Here is a 27148-nt window from a genome sequence, read left to right on the forward strand (position 1 = left end):
AACGCTTTGTTCTGTGAGATTCATCAATTTCTTCTTCTCCATCTGCTTCATATTCTTTTTTAGTAATGACACTGTAATCTTCGCTCTCTCTATGAAGATGTCTGGTCTGACTGTCACTAGGCTCAGAACTCTCAGATGACTGATGCTCAATATCTTTAACTTCTTGTTTCTTCTTTATACCCGCATCTTCTGAACTCTGTCTTTGGTAAGATGTGTCTTCTGAAATTTGTCTTTGATCAGAATGTCTTTCCTTTGAAGTCTGTTTATCATATGCAGCATCTTCTGAAATTTGCCGATAAAAAAATTCTTCTGGATCAAATTTTTGTCTTTGAGAGATATTTACATCATCAGGAAACTGGTAATTTAGTCGATCTGAATCAATAGAAGTTTGTCTTAGGAAGAAAGTTTCATCCTCGGACAACTGTCTTTCTAAGGAACTTGTTCTATTCGACTCTGTATCAATACCCCGGAAAGATTCACTGGAGATACTTGCCTGTTCAGAGACATAAGATAAGGAATCCTCAGAAAATATTGGTTTCCTTGTCCATACTCCATCACTTTCTGACGGTAAATCTTCTTTTCCAATATTTCCTGCTAGTTTATAAGATTTCCTACCAGTTTCATAATGTTCAGAAGTGCTCCATGATTCAAAAGGTCTTTCAGTATAACATTGGTCTTCCTCCAGTTGATCATCTGTATGTTGTCTCTGAAAAGTTCTTCGTCTGTAGAATTTAGATGCAGAAGCATCTTCATTCATTTCCAAATCATCCGTACTGGAAACACCAGACACTTCATCAAAAGATCTTTCATAGCCTTTATTATCAAGATCTGATGACTGAACAGTCCTCCTGGAATACATTAACCTACTCTTAGAGCTAGAAAACTGTGTATCAGCAGCATCGTCAGTTGAAGCAGTCTCTGAATCAAAGCCAAATTCACAACTATCCTCATGGTGAATAAAAGCAGCCTTTTTACTTGATGAGTCACTAGGTGATTCTCTGAATTCCAATTTTTCCCTCACTTCTGTAGATTTGTAATCTGTTTCTTCCTTTTGTACACCCCTATTTGAATCCAATTCTTGTTTTGTATGTTCTTGGTTATCAGAAAAATCTTTGCTTATAGGAGGCTGGGGTGTGTCAGTTATTTTTTTGACTTCATCTTTAGAAACATCTTGGCAAATGTTACTCAATTCGAAATCATTAGTATCGAAAAATACGTTCTCTTTTTTACTACTCATTGAAACAACACGTTCTTCATCAGGCTCTTCAACAATGCCTCGATGCACTTCTTCTGATTGATTAAATGGTGACATCATTTCTTCAATAACAGGTGAGCCTGTGTGAACTGTGCGTTCATCTTTCATCAGTTTAGTTTCTTCATAATTAAAAGTTGATTGAGATTCATTGCTAATATTTTCATTTACTGAGAGGTTTCTTTGGTCAGGTGATACTGGCATTTCGACAGTATATTCTTGTTTCAGTTTCTTATCCACATCTTTGGTGACTTTTCCTAATTCTTCATCAGGTTCTACATTGACAACAGTTGCAGTTTGTTCAAATGCATTGTCTTCAGCCAAACCATCAGAAGGTCCAGTTTCTGTTTTTAAATCTTTAGTCAGTTTAGATGTGGATGATTCAGTACTAGAAGATTTTTCTTTCATTTCTTCTTCAATGATTTTATGAACAAATGATTCAGCAAAATCTTCCACATCTTTTCTTTTCTGTTTTAAGTCTTCAATTGTGTCAGAAGATTCTTTTGAGAATTGTAAAGATCCTGAAATTTCTTCTTCTTTATGAATATCACTTATCTCTGACATTCTCTGTTTACTTATTTCTTCAACTTCTTGACTTTCAGTAACACTTTTTCTTCCAATATCTGATTGCAAGTCAGTGATAAGAGGTTTTTCACGCTCTTTATCTGAAGGTATATAGTTACTGTATTCTCCTGTAGCCTCAGACTGGTGTAGTTCTGTTTTTGTTGATGTATCAAGTTTCTCTTCATGAACAGCAGCAGCAGCAAGGGAACCAGATACTACACCTGTCTTATTATCAAATGTCAGAGAATCATCACGAGCACTAATTATTTCATGATCTTTCTGTTTGCCTTCTATTTTCTGATTTAACTGCTGATATTTCTCATTGAGTGCTTCGTCAGTGTTGATTACTCCATCCTTTACTAATTTCTCTGAAATGTCCCACTGGCCATATTCAGTATTTTCCTGTTCACTCTTAGTTGTATACTTTAACTTAGTATCAGGTGTCTGCTCTAGTAAACTGAATTCCCGTTCGGAACTATCAATTATTTCTTTTCTTTTCTCCTCACTTAACTCACAAAGTTGTTCAATTTGACTCTTATTTTCCCCAAAAATATTTTGACCAGGAGGAATTGAAAAGGTTTCATATTCTTCAATTATTACTTCTTTATCATGTGACAAAGTAATTTCACATTCAGTCTCATTTTCTGTGAATGTTTCTGTGGTAAAACTTTGTTCCACTGTGGAAGAAGAAGCTCCTGCAACATTCTCCATTTCCCTCTGAACATCTTGTACAAAATCAAAGCTAAATGTTTGTTGTCTTTCAGGGCTTACTGACAATCCAGTCTTTACTTCTACCAGAACCGACTCTGCACCATTTGGTATTTCTTTTTCAACTGAATCATCAAATTGTTTCACTTGTACTTCACTGGAGACGACCTCACCTTCAGTACCTTCCAGTTCTGAACTTTCATATATTCCTTTAACAGTTTTCGTAGTTGTTGTGGTTATTACTTCAGTTGTTTGACTAGACCCTTCAGATCCTTTCTCAGTTCTTGTAGATGTTACTTCAGTAGTTTTAGTAGAACCATCAGATCCTTTCTCAGTATACACTTCTGTTTTTTGATAAGATACTTCTCCATGAACACCTCCTTCTTTAGCTTCATCTCCAGTGAGAAGTCCACCATGTTGCTCATGTACTTCGGTGTGAACATCGACTACTTTGATATCTTTTGTATCAGGTACTTCAATATGAGTACCTTCACCACTGATTATGTCCACTTTTTCTGTTTTCCTCTCAGTTTCTACACTATAAGATTCTGTGACTGTTTCAGTTTTTTCACTGACACCTTCTACTCTTGCTTCACTCTGTAACTGGCTAAACTTATCACTTTCAAATTCCACAGTGATTTCTTGGTCTTCTGTTGTCATTTGAACTTTATCATCCTGTCCTTCTGTTACATCAGAAACAATATTTACGTTTTCATCTGATACTGCAAAGCTAAAACATTGTTCCTGGTCTTGTTTATCTACAACAACCTCTGTCCTTTCTTCAGTTACACCAACATCTCCTTTTTCTTCAACTTGTACATTCTCCTCAGATACTGTAAAGGAAAAATCGACATCTTTTCCTGTTTCTTCAGTGTCAACATTGGATCTTTTCTCAATTACATTTGTAATGGTCTCTGACATAACAGTAATAATTTCTGGTTCCTTGTTAGCTATATCTGCAACTATATCAGATTCTAACTCAGTTACCTCAGCAGAAACACTAGTAGTCTCCTCAGTTATGTCAGTGGAAATCTCAGATTTTCTTTCAGTTACCTCAGTGGTAACCTCAAACACCTCAGTTATCTCAGTGGAAACATCAGTAATCTTCTCAGATGAATCAGTTGTGATGACCTCTGATACTGTTTCATGCATATCACTGGGAGTATCATGTACCTTCTCTGCTACATCGGTAGAGACCTCTGATATTTCCTCACTTACTTCAAAATGAACATCAGTTGTAGTTTCAGCTATGTCGGTGGGAGCATCAGCTGTCTTCTCTGCTACATCTGTAGAGACTTCTGATATTTTCTCACTCACTTCAAAATGAACATCAGTTGTAGTTTCAGCTATGTCGGTGGGAGCATCAGCTGTCTTCTCTGCTACATCTGTAGAGACCTCTGATATTTCCTCACTCACTTCAAAATGAACATCAGTTGTAGTTTCAGCTATGTCGGTGGGAGCATCAGCTGTCTTCTCTGCTACATCTGTAGAGACCTCTGATATTTCCTCACTCACTTCAAAATGAACATCAGTTGTAGTTTCAGCTATGTCGGTGGGAGCATCAGCTGTCTTCTCTGCTACATCTGTAGAGACCTCTGATATTTCCTCACTCACTTCAAAATGAACATCAGTTGTAGTTTCAGCTATGTCGGTGGGAGCATCAGCTGTCTTCTCTGCTACATCTGTAGAGACCTCTGATATTTCCTCACTCACTTCAACATGAACATCAGTTATAGTTTCAGATACGTCGGTGGGAGCATCAGCTGTCTTCTCTGCTACATCTGTAGAGACCTCTGATATTTCCTCACTTACTTCAAAATGAACATCAGTTGTAGTTTCAGCTATGTCAGTGGGAACATCAACTGTCTTCTGTACTACATCTGTAGAGACCTCTGATATTTCCTCACTCACTTCAAAATGAACATCAGTTATAGTTTCAGCTATGTCGGTGGGAGCATCAGCTATCTTCTCTGCAACATCTGTAGAGACCTCTGATATTTCCTCACTGACTTCAACATGAACATCAGTTATAGTTTCAGCTATGTCGGTGGGAGCATCAGCTATCTTCTCTGCTACATCTGTAGAAACCTCAGGAGCTTTTTCTGGTACTTCAGCAGGAACATCAGTTACTTTCTCAGGTAGTTCTGTGGGAATATCGGCTACTGTTTCAGGTATTTCAAAAGAAATATCAACTGCTTTCTCAGGTTCTTCTGCGGGAACATCAGTGACTTTCTCAAGCACCTCAGGTACCTCAACAGGAATGTCAGCTGCTTTCTCAGGTACCTCTACAGGAATTTCAGAAACTGCTTCCGGTATTTCAAAAGAATTATCAACTATTTTCTCGGGTTCTTCAGTGGGAACATCAGCTACTTTCTCAGGGATTTCTGTGGGAATATCAGCAACTTTTTCAGGTACTTCAACAGAAATATCAACTATTTTTTCAGGTACTTCAACAGGTATATCAGTTACTTTCTCAGGTACTTCTGTGAGAATATCAACAACTTTTTCAGGTACTTCAACAGAAATATCAACTATTTTTTCAGGTACATCTGCAGGAACATCGACTACTTTCTCAGGTACTTCAACTGGTATATCAGTTGCTTTCTCAGGGACTTCAGTGGGAACATCAGTTACCTTCTCAGGTGTCTCTGTTACTTTCTTAGTGGGAACTTCTGTGTCTACAAAAACATCCGAACTCTCCGTTTCATATGATAGTTTGTATTTTTGATGACTTGAATCATAAGAGACATCCTGAAATTCTCGTTTCTTATCTTCATCCATACCAATACTATCTGTTTTATATTCTTTTGAGCTACTAATATATTCTGTCCTGTCAGTGGTAGTTTCTTTAGAACCAGCAGAATCAGCAAAAAGGGATTTTGTCAAAGCACTATATTTCTCTTCTACAGATTCAATAGACTTATCAGAAATCCTCTTTGTCTCCTTCACCTGTAACTTTTGCTCTAAAGTTTCCCTTGTAGTTCTTGAAGTACTATCCATCTCATCATATGGTTTAGGTGATGTAGGATCAGTTGTTTCCTTGGAATATTTTTCCTCTCGCTTTTCATGATGTCTGCCTCTCATTGACCAGGGTTTAGTTTCATCATCTGTGTCTATTGAATAGTCACTATCACTAGTTCTTCTTCTTAGGTTTCGTCTAAAATTATCATCATACCTGGCGTCGTAATCGGAGCCAAGGTCAAATGACTCTGACCGTCTATATTGGTCATGTGACTCTGACCTTTGGGATAGATCATATGACTCTGACCTTCGGAATCGGTCATATCTGCTGTAGCGTTCTTTGGAACCACCGCCATAGCTAGGGTACTTGTTGTAAGGACTCTCCGAATATCTGCTATATCTGGAGTGTCTGTCCGATTCCTGACTTGATGATCTGTACCTTCTTTCCCTTTCAGGGGATCTTTGGGGACTACGTCTTTCAGGGCGAGAGTAACTTTCACCATAGAGACGTATCTCCCACCTTTTGAAGAGATCTTCACCATAGCTGGAGTCAAACAGACTCTCTCTGTTTCCTGGAAATAAAAATGAATTATGATTGTCAAATATGCTGAGTAGTAGTAGTAGTAGTAGTAGTAGTAGTAGTAGTCGCAGCAGCAGCGGTAGTGGTGGTGATAGTGGTGGAGGGAGGGGGCTGGTGGTGGTTGGTAGGAGTGGGAGCAACTAGTTAGTTGTAGGGTTGTGATGACAGTAGTGGTAGCAGTGGTAGTTGTTGTGATAGTGGTAGTGGCTGCTTTGGTGGTGGTATTGATGGTGGTGGCAGTGGTGATGTTTTTGGTGGTGGCAGTAATGGTGGTGGCGGTGGTGGTGGTGGCAGTAATGGTGGTGGTGGTGGTATTAGTAGTAGTAGTAGTAGTAGAGTGCATGCAATTTTGATTTCTATTCTTGACTGTTGGCTCATTGAAATCCTTAAAAACAAACAAATATTTTGGCAATAAATATCTCAAAGAATAATTAACAATCCCAATTAGCAATCTCTTTGTATCATATGACTGTAATAAAAATTTCAAAATTAAATAAATCATGAATGCCATCAATAGTTGTAAATTATATACACTCAACAGTGTTTCCATAGAGATACTAAAGCTGTCTGAACAATAACTTGGCAGGCTTGTGGGTTTTGGCAAAATTTGCATAATAATAATAATAATAATAATAATAATAACTTATTGTGTCTGGGGAGAGTCATCCTGTTTTAATACCTTATTAATTAACACACTCACCGGTTCAATTTCTTCTCATTTACTTATTTATTTTTTCTAGAAAGAATAAATAAGTAAATGAGTGGGAGTTGAAAAAATAAGTAAGTAAATAATCCCATGTGACTTTGGGATCAGTAGCCTAGGGCTATAGTAGAAGATACAAAGCCTTGTGAGTGGATTTGGTAGACAGAAACTGATAGAAGCCTGTTGTATACGTATCCATGTGTCTGTGTACGTGAGTGTATGTGTATGTGTATGTGTCTGTGTATGTGTGTGTGTGTGCATGTGTGTGTGTGTGTGTGTGTCTGTGTGTGCATATGTCTGTGGGCTTCTTGCAGTTTCCATCTACCAGTCTCACACACAAAGCATTGGTCAGCCTGAGGTCATGCATTAGGGAATGTACCTTAAACCACAACGTCAAGGAAAGGTTAAGGAGACAACCCTAAAACTTCAGTTAATTAATTACAATTAATTAAAATGGAATGTAGTGGTGGAGAGAGTCTTATCTTTATCAGTATAGTCATGCTTCTGTCTTCTTAATCTTTACTTAAGTGCTATGCCAGTTAAAAGACTAATATCTAAATAAACTTTGTCATTAGACAGTAGTTAAAATCTAACTTTCTCCTTTCTACAATAAATTAAATTAGAAAATTTTAATTATTATAATTGTTGGCATACATTTTCAGCATAACTGTAATTATATCACTAATGTCACTTTTCTGTAGGCAGGAAATTGGTAACGTTGTTAGAGTGTAGACAGAATGTATTGTGGTATTTGACACCTTGCATTATCATTTCAAATTCTGTTAATGTCAACTTTGCTTCTCATTCTTCCAAGTTTGATAAATAATGAACTAACCCCCAAAAAACAGACTGATGGAAACATTAGAACATTGGATAGGTTGTTTTGTAGTATTTATTCCAGCTCATATGCTAGTTGTGTGATAGACTTAATCCATCACACAGTTTAACACTACCATTTAACACAATGGTTGCTTTTAGTGGAGCCCATTTTAATGCAAGCATTTCAGTCAGGTTTCTGGTTTGAGGAAACCTTCCTCCTCCTCACCCACCATTTTGGAGGCCTTGCAAAGAGTTGTGAGCAAAACCTTTCTTTCCTATTATGATAGATTCTTCTCATCACAAAGGGTATAATTTTCATTAATTAAAATTTCCTAGTTGATAATATTGAGTTTTCTAGTACCCATTTTACTACAGTAGATAACTTTTAGTGCCCTAAATGGGACATAAAACTCTTTAACATTTAGATCATTCTGTCAAATGTAATACTTATTTATGAACATTGTTGGGAATTAGTTACACATTATCTCACTGGTTTGAAATTTCAATGATATGATTATTTTTAGAATGACATTGAAGGGTGGGTGTGAGAGGCTGAATCTGGTTAGTTTGAATAGGCTGGGCTGGGTATGGCCAATCTAAATGCTAAAAGGTTAAACTATAATAAAAAAAATATCTCTTTGCTAGTTCAAATCTTAGAGATATATATTATCCACTTAATTCTCTTCAGCATCAACCTTCAGTTCATGCAGTCATACAATCTTCTATTTCACACAAATAAATAAAATAAAATAAAATAGAATTTTCGTGCCGGTGGCACGTAAAAGCACCCACTACACTCTCAGAGTGGTTGGCATTAGGAAGGGCATCCAGCTGTAGAAACTCTGCCAAATCAGACTGGAGCCTGGTGTAGCCATCTGGTTCACCAGTCCTCAGCCAAATCGTCCAACCCATGCTAGCATGGAAAGTGGGCGTTAAACGATGATGATGACGATGATGAAAATTGATGTCTTAATTTTCCAGTCATCCCTCTAGTATTAATGACAGTTTAATGTTACAAAAATGGCTAGGTATTAATGTAGTTAATAAACATTTTTATGAGTATGGTGATTATAGTTCTGTAAATATCTCTTCTATGTCAACCATATGCTTTAGCTTCTAGAACATATTTCCATCAGGAGTTAAGCTACAAACATATTATATTTCCCAAGCGCAAAAATAATTTGTGTAGTTGTTTATAATATTACACGATCACATTTTGCTATATTTATCAATGAAAACACAGGTGGCTTAATACTAGGCAGATTGTAAAAATAACAATCTGTTCCACATCAAAAGATTTAAATATACACTAGAAAAAAATGTTAATAAAAGTTATTAGAATTAACTTCAATTAACACTATTTTAGTCATAACTGAAACAGTCATTTAATTGTGTATCAAAAATGGTTGAAGACATGGTTGTGTGGTTAAAATCTTCACTTTTAAACTATACAATTTCAGGTTCAGGCTCAGAGTCTGGTATCTTGAACAAATATCATCTATCATAGATATGATTGACCAAAGCTTTGAGAGGGAAATTTGGTAGATGTAAAAACTGCATTGAAAGGTTTAGTCAAACAAACCAACCCCAGTACTTCTTTCTGTCTTTCTTTTTTTTTAGACCTGGTACTTTTTCTAAGAGTCTCTTTTGCCAAACCACTAAGTAACAGGGATGTAAACACACAAACCCCAGTTATCAAGCAGTGGTGGGGAACAAGCACAAATACAAAGACACACACACACACATAGATATACATACACATACACATATATGTGACAGGCATCTTTCAGTTTCCATTTATTATATCCACTCTCAAGGCTTTGGTTGACTCAGGGCTAAAGTTGAAGACACCTGCCCAAGTGGGACTGATCCCAGAACCATGTGGTTGGGAAGCAAACTTCTTACCAAACAGCCATGTCTCTGCCTAGCCACTACCACATGATTTTAAAATTAACTCTCTCCCACTGAACCCCATCCCTATTCCTACCTCTGTATCTTTATGCCACCTTTACCCCACTCTGCCCTCACTCCAGCCCTTACCCCATCCTGCACTCATTCCAGCCCCCAACTCCACTCTATAGGCAAATATCTCCCATACAGTCATCATCATCATCATCATCATCATCGTTTAACATTCGCTTTCCATGCTAGCATGGGTTGGACGGTTTGACTGAGGACTAGCAAGCCAGGAGGCTGCACTGATCCATTTTTATTTTTGCTTTCTCAATCCAAGGGTCATAACTCCAATGAGCTAAATTACTTTACACCCTTAGTTTTGACATGGTTGCTTTCATTCCAGTTTATTTACAACACTTATATGATCCACAGACTAGGTGTGACACATCCAGTGGCAGAGAACTCACACCATACTATTTCTTTCAACCTTTTCTGATGATTGCTGATGTTATTTCAACTCCTGGTATGAAACTGATTGATAAAGCAGCTGATAAGAGAATATAATATTGTATGTGTTGGTGGCACGTTAGAAAATCATTCGAGCGAGATCATTGCCAGTGCTGCTGGACTGGCTCCCGTGCAGGTGGCACGTAAAAAACACCATTTCGAGCATGGTCATTGCCAGTACTGTGTGACTGGCCCTCATGCCGGTGGCACGTAAAAGCACTCACTACACTCTCGGAGTGGTTGGCATTAGGAAGGGCATCCAGCTGTAGAAACTCTGCCAGATCAGATTGGAGCCTGGTGCAACCTTCTGGTTTGCCAGTCCTCAGTCAAATCGTCCAACCCATGCTAGCATGGAAATCAGACGTTAAACGATGATGATGATGATGATGAATGATATACCCACTGTATTAACCAATATATGAATGCCTATTTTTTCTGATCAATGGATTTTGAGACGACTACATACCTACACTCATACACATACACATTATGTATATGTATACACATATATTATTATATTTGGGAAGTGTCGTCATTAAAAAAGCCTGTAAACCCATTCATCCATTGTTGTTTGTCTCTATTTCACTTCTCATTTCAAAGCAGATAGTTGCTTATGTCTCCTAACATATTTTTCATCACATTGACCAGCAGCCTTTACAATGAGTGTCTATTTTTTTCTTTTAAATGCTTGTTTTTTTTAGTTTTTTTTTAGTATTTAACTAATGTTACTGTTTTTATATCTCAATAGCCCACCGCTTTAACATTTGACTTGTGAAACACCATGCACCTGTTCAGGTAATATTGATTTGATAGAAGGAATGAGCTTATGTACAGCACAAACATTTGCTCACTATAAACAAATCACCTATCTAGGTTGTTCAGCAAGAAGTTGCAGAATTGTCTTTCTCAGACTCGAGTGACTACCAATATACCGTTATTATCTCTATAGTAAGCATGTAAACTAATGACAGAAGGTTTATTTGTTTACCTTGTTTCTTTTTCTTATTACTAACATCGAAACATGTGTGTGTAAGTGTGTATGCATGTGTTTGTTAGTTGACTTTAATTGTTCTTGGACTTATCTATATTCTTGTACTATTTACGGTGGTGTGTTGTCTTAAGGAGCAGCGTTGTTACACCACTCATTCTTCATATCAAGTATGTGAGTGTCAGCTTCTCATATTTGTATAGGAGATAGACTCCCACCTCCACCCACATATTTAACGTAAAGAATGAGTGTTGTGAGCCTAATGGTAACCCTCCACAACAATAATACAGGAATAATGATAAAAGAAGTTAAAAAATAACTGAAGTCAACCAATACATAAGCATGCAGCCCCACCACACACACACACACACACACACACACACACACACATATGCATTCTGAATAAATAAACAAATTAACACTAGTGTCATAAGCTCACACACTTACTGTAGAGATATAACAACAGTAAAAAAAAAAACCAAAAAAAAACCAATCATATCCTCATTGTAAAGACTACAAGTTGATGTAGTGAAAAATATTTTGGGAGGTATAATTAAACTACTGCTTATGAAACAGAAGTGAAATATAGTCAAACAACAACTGGTATGGTTATAGGCTTTATTAATAACAACTCTCCCCAAATATAACAATATTGGTTACATCACGTTTTCAGATCAAAATTCTTGCAAAACAAGATATTTTTAAGTTTTAAGATTGAGTATATATATATATATATATATATATATATATATATATATATATATATATATATATATATATATATATGTATGTATATATATATATATATATATATATATATATTATTCAGTCTTAAAAATATCTAAGTTTAGAACTCAATATTAAAAACAGTATATCATTGATAGAAGTTTATAGCTGCAGATCATGATAATGGAATTTCTTTTAGATGTTTCCTCCTGAGAAGCAAATACTTTTTTACTTTTTATTTCACATCCAGTTTTATTTTTAAATGTGTAAGACAGTGTTTTCTTTCTTATGGTAGCACTTTCTGATAACACTATCATATAACGCAACAAATACTTTTACCTTTTATTTTACCTCCAATTTTATTATTCTTATGAATAAGATAGTGTTTTTCTCAGATGGTAGCTGTTTCTCATGAATAATATCATATAACACTATTCTTATTTACTCTAACCATATAGCTATTCATATCTCTACCATCTGTCTAATTCAACAAGTGTGACTAATAATTTGCTTTCTAAAAACTAATATAACAATAGATTTTGCACAGATTTTCACCATCAAACACCGTGCATTTTTGTATTGGTTTCCATCTTAAAAAGAAAAAAAATCTATTCAGCTTCTTATTCTCCTGAGACATTTACACTAAAACAGAAAGTCGTGATTATCTGCACCATTCTAATGAAAATAATCTTTCTGATACATCCAGTTACAAACTGAATGTATCAAGGAAAGTGTTGAAGATGATTATCAGTAATAGTGTATTGTGTCATTTTTCACCTAATTTCTTCTCTAATTATGATGGATTCTACAGACTTCAATCCTTGTAATCTACTCACCAGCAACTTATTAAACAGCATGAGGATAGTAGTGGAATAAAAGCTACAGATTAAGATTCAGTTCATCTATGATAATTATTATAGCTTCAATATATTTTTAAACAACCAAGTCATCTTGGAATGCCCTTGATCCTATGATATAAGTTTTCTGTGTTGAAGAGATCTAAATTAAAACTTTCTATCAAAATTTGATTTTAATTTATGTTTCAGACACCAGCTCAATAAAAAAAAATTCTTGATGATGACTTTTAAAACCAATTGAAACAAAGGCAATGTATTTCACAAGAACTAGGATAAGAAAAGGGTTAAATTGGTAATGATAATTATTATTTTTTTTTACACTTATAAGAAAACAATTTACCACATGCTTTTAAACTCACAAGATGAGAGGACTTGTTTCAACATATAAAATCAGAACTAGAAATAAAATAATTTGGAAAGTTACACTTACTCTTTGTAGACAACATTGCCATACAAGAAGCAGATTTTCCACCAGCTGAAGAGATACATGTATAAATAGCTTCATCATCTCCTGTACATTTGTGAAGGTGCAATTGGTGTAAACCTCCTTTACAAACAATTGTGATATGATCATTTGAGCTGAGAGCTTCTCCGTCTTTTAACCTAGAATAAATTATCACAATATTTAATTTAATAAAAAATGAATAAAAAGACGATGGTAGTGTTCTAAAAAATAGATTAGGAATATATAATGTTGTCTTTTATTATATCAGAAACATACTAGTGTAATATTTCTGTGATAAATCATTTGGAACATTTTGCGAAAGTTTCTTCAAGCAAATTGTAAAGATTAAGCGACTTACCTCTCCCTCTCTCCTCCCATTTTTTCCTCAAATGTCTATTTTCATGAACTTATTGACATATTCATAAATTCATGAATTAATGACATAAATGCAATCTTAGTGTATAATGCCTTTCATTAATAAGATTTTCAAACAAAGAACAATATTGTTTCAGGAATTATAATTTTAAAGAAATTAAGAAAATATTGTTTCGAAGACTTTACAGACATTGCATGACTGCCATATGTGTAATTTACAGCAAATCAAAGTCTTTTATGTTATGGAGCAGCAAATCTATGTGAAAACTACTTTTACAAAAGCAAAAATTTGTTATACTCCAACATTGTTAATATAAGTATGAAGTATCTTTGAATTTCTTTTTTTATAAATACAAAATAATAATTCTCATAATCATATTTCTCACTGTCTGATAATTTCAGCAGCCAACTAAATGAATAAAAATAATTTTGAAATCATGTGAAGGTAATATTTCAAGTGTTTTCTGGAATTTTCCATTTGCAGTGTTTCTCTTACAAAAAAAAATTTGAATTTTGACAGTCTTTAGGGTTCTACAATTTCAAGCATGTTCAAATATTTCACTTTCTTAGCATGAAACTTGAAGTAGGTAATGTAATCTGTCCTTTGTTAATTTTAAACATTTACATTTATTCTTATTTTCACTGTATCACATTTTCTATTTCAGCTTAAATCTTTATGCACCCGAATATTTGCAGTACATCTCTGGAAGATTTCCTTGCTCATCAAACTTTGGTGGCTGTGTACACTCACTGTTTTAGTTATAGACCAAATCTATCATCTCACCTGGCAACTAAGTGTTTTTAACAAAGTCTACAATGTTGCAAACTCTTAGACTTAGTCTCCTGTCTGACTGAAGATAACTCTATTTTAAGGGGCTGCTTCCTATTGCAGCAATTGATGAAGCATGGACTGTTTTTCTGTTTGCTATCAATATGGAAGATCTATGGCCGGTCTAATGCCAAAGACGTGTGTGGTTCCATAAAACAATTGAACATAATCAGTTACTTTGATATTTTAATTTAGAAATTTTTTGTAAAAGTGCAACAAAATAAAACCTGATTTATATATGACCTCCCACTGAGAAAAAATTGAATTTTGGAAGATTTTGGATTTTAGAATATCAGATAAATGATTATTGACTGTACACATACACTCCCCACACACCCACACACTCACATACACACACACATGTACACGTGCACATTTACATACATTCACACACATACATTCATATATATATATATATATATATATATATATATATATATATATATATACACACACACACACACACACAAGTGTAAGTTTTCTAATTTCTCAATTTGTTACAGAAATAATTTCTTGATAAATATAAAACAAAAACTATGGACAAAGCTACCAATAACATAGAAAACAACAAAATATACAGTCAGTTTTTTCAATACAAAATAGTTTGAATGCTTTAGAAAATATTTTAAATGTTAAAATATTAAAATATTCACAATCTGCTTTAGCACAATGGAAATTCTGATAAAAACGTCCTACATAACAATTTATATGCTTGTAAATGGTTATAAAATATATATAATTTTGCAATTTCATAGTAATTGTTTTTTCAGGTTGAAAATTTTATAATGAAAATAACTTTATATTTTGAAATAAGCAAACCATTCAGCAGTATGTAAATTTTTATTAGCCAATTACATATTTGCAAATATCAAAATAATTAAATCTAAGACTAATATACAAACTACACCAATTTAAAGGTTCAACCATAATAAAAATAGTAGCTTTTTTATTTCATCATATAAAGTTATTTGTATTGATGAAATTAACAACACGAAATTATTTAAATATTTAAACAGGTACAAAACAGAAAATTTTTCTTTCCACAGATATTGCATGCACATTTTGGGAATCAATCAAGGTAATATATTGAAAAAATTAAATAATTTCAATCACCTTGAGTCTGATTACTTAATGGCCTTTTCACCTTTTATCAACTTTTAAATATTTCCTTTAAATTTAAATATTTCCTTTAAATTTAAATATTTCCTTTAAATTTAAATATTTCCTTTAAATTCATGGCTTTTTTTGGACAAAAGTTAACCAAATATCAAGACAGGAAACTCCACAATAACAATTCTACCTATAAGTAGATATTTGATAAGGTGTGACAATAAAGAAATACATAAGAGATATTCTTGAAAGCCAATCTCCTCTAAAGACATTCAAACTATTTTAGAATCCTAACATTACTCTACCTTTCATTTGTAAATTCCACAAACAGCTTCGACACAATCTGCACGAATAAAGACACTACAGAAACAGATATTTTAGTTGGAAAAAAAAGAAACAATGAAACAAAAACAAAACTCCTATATTTGGAAAATTCAATTATATTATTTTTTTATGTTTATCTACCTTTTCCCAAATTTGAAAAGAGAAGATCTAAGAAGGGAGATTGAGTAATATTATGTTAGATATGGAGAGTAATTAATTATATTAAAATTTCAAAAGGTAATGTTTTAAAAGTGAAAACATTTATCTTTAAATCTGAATTAATTTTGAAATATATAAACTGATTTTTTGTTGATATTTGCAAATTAAGTTTTACTCATGATATAAAATAAAATAATATAAATTAGGCCAATTTGAAAGCAGCACTTCATAGGCTATTATAATACTTAATATAAATATATACATATATATACATATATATACATACATATACATATATATATATATATATACATACATATATATACATATACACACATATACATACATACATTTGTGTGTATGTATGTATGTTTTATTTAATGTTGAGCTACGATTATCAGTTGTTTTACCAAAACATTATGCTGTTTATAAGACTGTCTTTCTTCAAATGCTCGTTATTAATGGAGTTTCTTATTTAGAAGTCACAAATAGTAATTTACAACTTAAGGCTTAAATTCAGTCTATCAAAATATTGGGTCATCCCATATATAATTTTCATTTGCATGAACTGAAAGTAGGAGGGGAACAAGATAAACTACCTGCATCAACTTGCTATAAAAGCAGGAAGTAATTTTATTTTTTCCTATTCTTAGTGCAAGTTTTGAAGAGTGCAGTTCGATTTTAACAGTTATTCCTCAAAGCTATAATAGAAGTGACAAAGGAGCATATTTGGCATATTTTTCTTTATGAGTTCAATAAAGGCAACAACACAACAGTAAGTGCAAGAAATATTAATGCAGTATATGAGGATTGGACAATAAGCGTAAGCTAGTGTCAACAGTGGTTCCAGAAATTCCGAGCTGGAAACTACAACCTAGAAGATAACCCTCATCCTGGAAGACTTGCAGAGCTCGATGAGGACATCCTGCAAACCATAGTGGAACAAAATCCCATCGTAACTGTTGAGGAACTAGCAGAGAAGCTTGGATTCGGTCATTCAATTCAGAGATAGAAGCAAAACGACCATCTTTGGTTTCAAGACAAAAAGTGTTTTTACATCAGGATAACGCTCGGCCACATACAGAAAGGATGACATTCTAAAGGCTGGAGCAGTTTGAAGAGGAAACGATGCTCCACCTACCATATTCGCCAGACATTGCCCCATCTGATTATCATTTATTCCGTAGTCTTTTGAAAAATAAAAGAAGTATAAAAAAACCGCATTATTTATGGGATGACTTAATATTTTTTCCTGTTGACTTGGTACAAATCCATAGATTTAAAAGGAACACATGGAATGTAAATACATTCCTGTCTTTCCAATTGATTTTAGCTTCAATTGTAAATTGAAATTAGTTTTTAGATTTAACCCAGCAGAGGTTGTTTCCTTCTTATTCTTGATGTTTGCGTATCTAGTCTAATATTAAAATACATTTAATGTTGTGATGTCTTAAATGTTGTAATATTAAAGTAAGTCAAATACTTCAAATATAGATAGTTATTCAACAAACAGCGATACTGAAAACCAATAAAGATATATAATTAACTTTTCCACTGTGGAATAATTAGGAGGTTTCTTCTTTCAGCTAGAGATTGGTAAGTGTAAAATAGTAAAAAAAAAAAAAGGAATCTTTATATAAAATTCAAGATTGTTGAGTTTAGTTTTGTTGAGAGAAATTTTCTGCTAAAAAAATTTCTGTAGAATAATGAACTACAAAATTAGATGTAAGAGCAACAAAAGATTAATCTTTGATAAGAATCTTCTATAGATGGCCTCAAAAGTAAACACATAAGAAAATCACAAGCAGATTAAGAAACATCACAAAACATAAAGAAACAAATAGTGAAGCATTTTGTGAGTTTTAAATATTTGAACAAAATTATTCGTTTTGATTAACATTATTTGTCTTAAGATCATGAGGGTACAACACAAATTGGATTTAATTTAATATATTTGTGTTTTTTCATTTGCAGCTAATTACAAGATGAGAAAACAAATAATCTTTCCAAATTATACTGATATGTTTTGACTCTATAAGAAAGTCAGTTCTTGTAGGTAATGGGCTACAAATTATTGAATTGACACCAATATTTTACTGGGACTTCTTTGCTTCTACAGTACTTCAGACATAGAATGTAAAAAGAATAAAACTAAATAGTGTGAAATACTGTATTCCTTTTTCAGCCAACTTACTGCCTGTCGGATTCTTCTTTTGACACAGGGCCAATTGTTGAAAGGCAGAGTGTAATTAATTATACAATCTCATTAGATTACAGATACTTATATCATTCACTCTATAGGAATGAAAGATGATAGGAAACCTGGCAATGTAATTAACTCAGCACCCTACAATATTTTTCAGATTGTTTGCACAAACATATTTATTTAGTTTGATATAAATTATTAGTATATTTCAACATTACCACAATAGAATTAGCTCAGTTAATGCTTAATTGTGTGTGGTTAATAGCAGTACTAAACTAATTAAACCTGATATCTGAGGTATTTAATTATAAACTATATATTCATTTATTTATTTATATCTTTTATCTCTTACTTGTTCCAATCATTGGAGCACCACCTTGAAGTATTTAGTTGGACAAATCAACTCTAGTTCTATATCTAAGAGATGCGGAATTATGTACATTATTATTTACATTATTTACATTTGATGGATATTTGTCCTCATCTTAAACATCGCAAAGCTGTGACATGAGGAGATATTGATAAATCAGCTATAGCTGATTATGTATGGAAAATGGAGACCACCTCTCCCTGTGGGATGAAGTTAGAATAATAGACAGAGAACACCACTGGAAAATACGAAAACTAAAAGAAGCAGCACATATGCTAGGACACAACAGACTGAGTGCAGATATGAATAGCATATGGGAACTGGTATTAAGGAAGAGTAGGAGAATATTAGATTTATAAGCCCTAAAATTCATTCCATAATTGCCCACGAGTATATGGCATAGTGGTTAAGAGCATGGGCTACTAACCCCAAGATTCCGAGTTTGATTCCAAGCAGTGACCTGAATAATAATAATAATAATAATAATAATAACATCAAAAATACTTTAGGAATGAGAATCCAGGTTTGAAATTTCCCCAAGACACCTGATGAAGGCTGGAGGGTATATCAGCCGAAACATTGTGTTAACAACAAACAAGATGAGGACAAATATCCGTCAAATGTAAATCAACTCTAGTATTAATTATTTTACATGTAAGTCTGGTACTTATTTTATCAGTCGCTCTTGCCAAACCACAACATTACAGGAATATAAACAAACCAACACTGGTGTCAAGCAGAGGTAGAAGGACACACACACACACACATAACAGCTTCCACATAGTTTCTGGTTACCAAATTCACTCAGAAGATTTGGTCAGCCTAAGGCTGAACCCAAAGAACACATGGTTGCAAAGAGAGTTTCTTAACCATGCAGCCATGCCCATATCTATTTGTACACAGATTGTTGTAAAATAATACTCTTTAAAAGTTCTTCAATAATCTGTAAAGCATTCATGCTACTCTTCTCACTACTTAAGTAACCTTATTTTTACATCCTCATAAATTTATTAATCACCTAACATTTCCTTGTACAAAGCCCTCAAACTCTGGCAAATAATATCAATGGAAACAACCGTTCTTCACATATCTTTTTTATTTCAGATACTATACCTGCCCTCTAAATATAATTTTGTATTTAGTGTCTTTTATATCATGCTTAGAATGCTGCCTATTTTTAATGTTAAAAAGATATTACTTGAACATCTTCTCCTATTAAAGTAACCTAATTTATCTAAACAGCCTACTTTGTCCTGGAAAACAACTTAATTTAAAGAAAAAGTCTTCCCTTACAGAGAAGACTGTATCTATTTTTTAAGTGTGTATTAAATGTATTCAAATTCTGATCATGTAACACAACAGTTGAGTCACTGCATATTCTTTATTTCTTTCTTGTTTCTCTCCCTCTTTGATATATATTCACATACCTACACATACATATGTACATACGCACACCACACATACAACACACATCAGGCACACACATACAACACACATCACACATACACATGCACACACACACACACACACACACAGGTACACACATACACAAACACAAACACACATATATGACATTTATTGTTAGTAAATTATAGTCAGAATGACATACTGATACCTTGGGTTTCCTATAAGCAGAGAGACTCTGTCAACATTTATTTAGTTGGCAAAATGTCTACACACACACACACACACATATCTGATATCTTCTGTCAGCACTTCAGATTTGAAACTAAACAGTATCTACCATTGTTATTCAACACAGCTAATTTGTAATTCAATCTTTGAATGTATTTGTAATTCAATCTTTGAATGTATTTAGTCATAATCTCTAAACCTACAATATCCAACAGAGTTAAGTATATGTTTAATGGTCCTTAATCAGAGAAGTAGAAAATACAAAGATTCAATACTATCATTTTTTTATAGTTTCTATAGTTCTTTTTGTTTTTGTTAATCTACAATTATTTTTAAAATTGGCTATTGCATTTCAATATTCTTGTTAATATTAACAAAATTTTAAAAAATATTCTAAATAAATATTCCCATATATTTGAAAAACTATATTTTGCTCTTACAAATGGATTGATGTTTGACTCCTTTGATAATATATATATATATATATATTTTTTCAATTATCTCTCAAAAATCATTTGAAGCTAATCTTACGAAAGTTATTGGAAAATATCATAGTAAATAAACATAGGAAACTTTATCAATAACTATTTGAAAGTTTCATCCACTTTGGATCTTTTTAAAGCTTTCTAATCATCAGCATCCTCTATGATAATAATGATAATAATAATCCTTTCTACTATAGGTACGAGGCCTGAAATTTTGTTGGGAGAGGAGTAGTCGATTACATTACTCAATTGGTACTTATTTTATCGACCCTGAAAGGAGGAGAGGCATACTCAACCTCACCAGAATTTGAACTCAGAATATAAAGTCAAATGAAATGCCACCATTCAAATGAAATGCCATTTTGTCTGGCATCCTAATGATTCTGCTGGCTTGCCACCAGGCAGTGGCTCTCATATCTTCTGATCTTAACTGATTGGAAGTGTTATCATGTACATTGTTTTGTCTTGGTATAAAAGATGGGCTATAGCAAATACTCTGCTCATTACCATAGATTTGCTTGTCAGTTGTTTGACCTTAATCAGTTGAGCATGTCTCTTAGTGGCTGACAATATGTGCATCTCTGATCATGAGCAGAAGTTGTGGGAAGCATCATAGCCATATGTTGAGAGAAATTCTGTGGAGTTTGAATAATTCACCTCTGGAAACATGGGTATTTCATTCAGCAACCCTAATTCAGGGACCTTTTGAGTGGGATGGGCTACTCGATCTGAAGAAAATTCTAACTGGGCCTCACTTGCAAGGTTATGCGCTGTTAATCTTGATATGAGATCAGCAAGTTGTGCACATATGGTTGTGATGCATGTGCCTGGTGTACCCTTATCAGACGGGTAGTCATGATGGGTATACTGAGCTTATATATTTTACCCCAGTGTCACTTTGATAGTGTGCACTGCTCTCTCACTCAATAATAATTCTACATAAAGCACTTTCAATACAGTGAAAATAACAGCACTAAAACAAAAACCACAGCACATACTCAAGGCACACAAATCTGCACTTGGCAGTGCAGAGAAAGCACATGATAAAAATAAGACTACTGAATAGTAATAAGAATAAAATTATGATAATAAAAAGCAATGATGATAATGGTATAAGTGTATGTACAAGATTACAAATTTACAGAGAAGGAATAAAATGTCTGAATCAATTTTATATATTTTGCTAACCATTGTTAGATGAAAGGAAAAGTAATCCTCCTTAAGATTTTAACTCAGAATATAAATGACAAAACCAAACAGCAGCAAGGTATTTCTTTTTAATCAAGAATGAAAACCCAACAGGATCTGAAGCTGTGTTGCACAATAACATTAGTCTACAATACCAGCCCTAGATGACTAGATATCCTTTAGGAGGTATTTGTTTTCTAGCAGATACCAAAGGAATAATAATAATGATTTCAAATTTTGGCACTGGGCCAGCAATTTTGGGATGGTGGTGATATGTCATTTACATCAACTTCAGTGTTAACTGATACTTATTGACCCTGAAAAGATGAAAGGCTCAACTGGTACATATTTTATCAACCTCAAAAGGATGAAAGATAAAGTCAATCTCAATAGAGTTTGAACTCAGAATGTATAGATGGGCGAAATGATGCTAAATATTTTTCACAGTGTGCTAATGATTCTGCAGAATGTGTGGTGAGAGAGGTGAAATGGTATGGCTCATCATTAGCAAATGCCTGAAATTGGTACAATGCAAATATAAACAGGGCCATGATAATGTGACAAGTATGATCCATTGGGAGCTCTGTAGAAAGAAAGAGTTCAGAAAAGTTAGCAGAACAGTAGACTAAAATTAAAATCTGAAACCAATGCTAGAAATAAGGTAGCAAGCACAAATATGCTAGCTATACAAATTATAGACAACAGCTTCAACATGATAAACTGAAAGTTAAGTTAATTGAAAAACATAGACAGATAGATTAGGCTACAACTGACTTCTGTGTTCTGAAGCCACCACCTCAAAGTTGATAAAATATACCAATTTCACACACAAGGAGAGCAGTGTCTGATACAAGTAGAAAATTATTACAAGACAACAGCAGTGGGACTAGAAAAATATTTAAAAGCAAGCAATGGGTGGCTGATGAATGTGATAAGGAACCATAAAAAGAACAAAACAATCTTTCTTTATGATTAAGTATAGACAAGAAACTAACTACACTGAAGAGAAAGATTTAGATAAGAACAAAACCATAGAAAAAGTTTTAAAAAATAACCAAAAGACAAAATCAAAATGGAATTCAAAAATATATTAAAGGAAAATTTAGAGTTGAGCCACACCATGGCGAGTATCTTGCATGACTCAAAAACGAGAAAGTAAGTCAGAGTGAAAGCCAACAATGACTCAAAAGTTCTGGGCTTTTTCTGGCAGAAAAAAAGGACTGATTTTAGCTGCACAAATCAATGACTAGCCACAAGCAACTGTAAAAATAAAACTGTTAGAAAAGATGCTAGCATCAAGTAGCCAATTCAACTTGGCAGTTGACCACATCACTTCTAGCTTATCAATCTTTGCCAAATCCAAATACACTCACAAATATGATCAAGTCACAAACCATATCAACTGGTAAATATGGTAAGAAACCAACATGAAAACAGATAAGAAGTGGTATAAATATATACCAAACATGGGGTGTGACAATGATTTGGCTACAGTTTTCTGGGGCATATCTCACCAAACTGGCAAAGAGATAAAAAAAAAGCCACCAAGTTATAATAATCAAGGATTAAGACAGAATGTTTATATGCAGAGAGACACCTCAATCCCATCTGCCTGAAAGAAGGCAATGAAAATGTCAGAATACAAAGATCTTTAAACTGAAATAGAGTGAGGGGCACAAAAGTAAAACATTATCATCAATAATACTAATATTAATGAGAGCACTTGGATAGCATTTTTCAAACAAAATATGAACAAAAAACATGAACTATACATGGGTACAGAATATTAAACACAGTCCAAGAAATAACTCTGCTATGCAAGACATTTCTAACTTCCAGCAACTGTACAACACAAACAGCACATTCAATGTACACAAAACGTACTCTGTGCAATAGAAAAACATAACTTACATTACTCTACATAAGCAGACAAATCCCTAAAATAATACCATAAACAACAAACTAAATTCCACAACAAAGTAAAACTGATTACTATACACAAGCACATTTCTAGATTCCCTGAAGACGATGCTGAACATACCTCAGGAGCACAGAGGTGATCCTAAAGCTGTAGGAATTCACATAAAACTGTTGAAGAAAATTGATAATAATTATTCTTTATTATTACAAAGATGTCAGCCTCTCTTTCAGGTTTTAAATTGAAACAGGATCTGTGCACTTCTCATGCCAGAGACTGGCTGTTAGAAGCTCATTATACAATGAAGAAATATGGAAACTATAATGTTAAATAATAATAATAATAATAATAATAATAATAATAATAATACTGGGCTAAACTAAATGCAAAAGAAATAGACAGAGAAAAATCCCAGCAATGGTTGAGAAGCTCAGGACTCAAAGCAGAGACTGAAGGATTTTTAATTGCTGCACAAGACCAAAGCCTCCCCACCAGAAATTACCAAAAACATATAATGAAAAGAAACATAACAAGTAACTGTAGAATTTGTGGAGATGGACAAGAAACAATAAATCATATTATCTCTGGCTGCCCAGTCCTGGCTAAGAAGGAATATATTCACAGACATGACAGAACTGGGACCTATATACACTGGAAGCTATGCCAACACTATGGAATAACAACAGAAAAAAGATGGAATAAACACATGCCAGAAAAGGTCTGGGATATGTCAATACACACAGATAGAGAAATTAAGGCAAATAGACCAGATATAGTTGTCAAAGATCATGAAGAAAAAAAAATGCTTTCTAATTGATGTATCAATACCAGCAGATGACAACGTCTCTCTAAAAGAAATGGAAAAACTTTCAAAATACAAAGACCTGGAAATAGAGGTAACTCGAATGTGGAATCTAAAAACAGAAACAATTCCTATTATAGTAGGTGCCTTAGGTATAATAAAAAAATATTCAGACAAATACATAACAAAAACACCAGGACTTACAAATATATATAACATACAGAAAATTGCACGTCTGGGCACAGTACACATCCTACACAAAACACTTTCAATACAGTAACCATAAGAGCACCATAGCAAACCACAGCACATACTCAAGGCGCACAGAGCTGCGCTCGGTAGTGAAGTGAAAGCACGTTATAAAAATAAAACTACTGAATAATAATAATAATAATAATAATAATATGGACATGGTGTGGACTTGACAGAGCAAAAAATTGGTACAACCACAAACCCAAAGGCATCATCGAAAATGATAATGCAAAGATCTTGTGGGATTTTATGATTCAGTGCGACCATGAGATAGAGAATAGGAAGCCAGATATAGTCTTAATTGAGAAAGAAAGCAAACTATGCTGGATCATAGATATAGCATGCCCAGCTGACAACAAGGTATGTGATAAGGAAGCAAGAAAAGTCGATAGATATGACAGGTTAGTTTGGGAGGTTAAGCAGTTGTGGTCGATGAAAAAGGTGGTAGTAGTACCAATAACTGTCGGAGCCCTGGGAACAGTGAGTAAAAATCTTGAGAAGTGCATGGAACAAATAGGGGCTATATCTGCAGACATGAGTGTAGGGATTAAAGAACAGGAGAAAATAGGAAAATACCAGGACTTGGCTAGGGAAATGCAAAGAGTGTGAAAGGTTTCCACAAAAGTAATTCCAGTTGGCATAAGTTCCCTAGGTGCTGTCACTGACAGACTTAATTGTTCCCTTATAAAGTTTTGTGTAACTATGAGAGTTGCATTAGTTCAGAAATCTGCTCTATTGGGAACAGCAAGGATTGTAAGAAAGGTCCTTGATATCTAAGGAAACTGGTTGTGACTCAGTACCAAGGACATTGATTCTGAATGCAAAACATTCGTGCACACCATGAATAATGATTATTCTGGTTTCAAATTTTGGCACAAGGCCAGCAATTTTGAGTGGAGGCAATAAGTCAACACCCTCAGCTTTGGTACTTGAATGGTATTCTATTTTAATTTCTAACATAGACACCAGAACAGAAATTTGAGTATTTAATACAACCCAGTATTTCACTGGTACTTTACTTCAACAATCTCAGAAAAATTATAGGTTAAATTGACCTCAAAGGACTGAGAAACTTAGAATGTACAATCAACTAGCTTTTGAAATGAGTGGAAGGAAGAGAAGATACACTCCAGTGAAGATTGTGTTCAGTAGTGATTGACTGATTTGTGATTGTGCCATTATTGATTAATAGTCTTCACTGTAACCAGACAATCCAGAGGAATTTCCTTTCCTTGTAGTTTCTCTTTATGATGATAACTGAATATGGTACTTGAGAAATATCTGTAATAATTATTGCCTATAGAATTTGAATTTTACTTCAAAGAAAGCACAAGTTACTAATAAAGGTCAAAAATATATATTTCACTGATTCCAGAATATATGTTTTTGCCACAAAAAATAGTTATGTTGGTACAGAATAAGTATACTATTTTTAAATATTATGAAAATTTGAAGCTTTGAAAGAGTCAAAAAAATTTTAAATAATAGTTGGTTATAATAAGTGAACTATTTGACTCTCATTCTCCCTATCTCTCTCTTTTGCTTCTCTCTCTTTTGCTTCTCTCTCTTTTGCTTCTCTCTCTCTCTCTGTTCCTTTCCTTATGTCTCTTTCATCCCATATGCATACACATATTCTTTTATTTGTTTAAGTCATAGGCCTGTGGTTATGCTGAGGTTCTGCCTTAAGTTTCGCTTAACAAATTGACCCAATACTTATTTCAAGCCTGGTACTTATTCAACTAGTTTCTTTTGGTGAACCACTAAGTTATGATAATATAAAAAGATCAACAGCAGTTGTCAAACAGTGGGAGACAAACACAAAGACTCACACACACACATACATATGCATGTATGTTAATATCTATGTGTGTGTGTGTGTATATACAATCCTGAAAATGTTTTCCATTTGTTGTCTTTTTATTTAATCCTGAATGTGCCCAGCGTCGCCTTCCTGGCACTTGTGCCGGTGGCACGTGTAAAGACATTCAAGCGAGATCGTTGCCAGTGCCGCTGGACTGGCTCCTGTGCAGGTGGCACGTAAAATACACCATTTTGAGCGTGGCCATTGCCAGTACCACCTGACTGTCCTTCGTGCCGGTGGCACGTAAAAGCACCCACTACACTCTCGGAGTGGTTGGCATTAGGAAGGGCATCCAGCTGTAGAAACTCTGCCAAATCAGATTGGAGCCTGATGCAGCCATCTGGTTCACCAGCCCTCAGTCAAATCGTCCAACCCATGCTAGCATGGAAAGCGGACGTTAAACGATGATGATGATGATGATGATATATATGTATACACACACACATATATAAATATATATATTATACATGTATATGACTGGAATTTGAACTCAGAACATAAAGTATCAAAAGGTGTCAGGAGAAATGCCACTGAGTATTTTGTCTGTTGCAGTAACAACTCTGCCAGCTTGTCATCTAAAGGCACTCATTAATAATATTACTTACTCTCTCTTACCTTCGATCATCTC

At 34.0% G+C, this 27148-nt stretch overlaps 1 protein-coding gene across 1 annotated transcript in view; it reads right to left on the bottom strand.

Annotated features, from left to right (window-relative positions):
• The window catches only part of LOC128247092 (uncharacterized), a 201772-nt gene that overhangs the window by 20294 nt on the left and 154330 nt on the right, over positions 1–27148 (bottom strand). Inside the window, exons 32-33 of the mRNA XM_089338070.1 lie at positions 12992–13164; positions 1–6057 (exon numbers count right to left, since the gene is read on the bottom strand). The exon at positions 1–6057 is cut by the window's left edge and continues 376 nt beyond it. Coding sequence (XP_089194196.1) covers positions 1–6057; positions 12992–13164 — 6230 coding nt within the window. The remainder of the gene's footprint in view (positions 6058–12991; positions 13165–27148) is intronic.

Source organism: Octopus bimaculoides, chromosome 2 (assembly GCF_046866305.1).
Source record: "Octopus bimaculoides isolate indiv1 chromosome 2, ASM4686630v1, whole genome shotgun sequence".
Classification (NCBI taxonomy): Eukaryota; Metazoa; Mollusca; class Cephalopoda; order Octopoda; family Octopodidae; genus Octopus; species Octopus bimaculoides.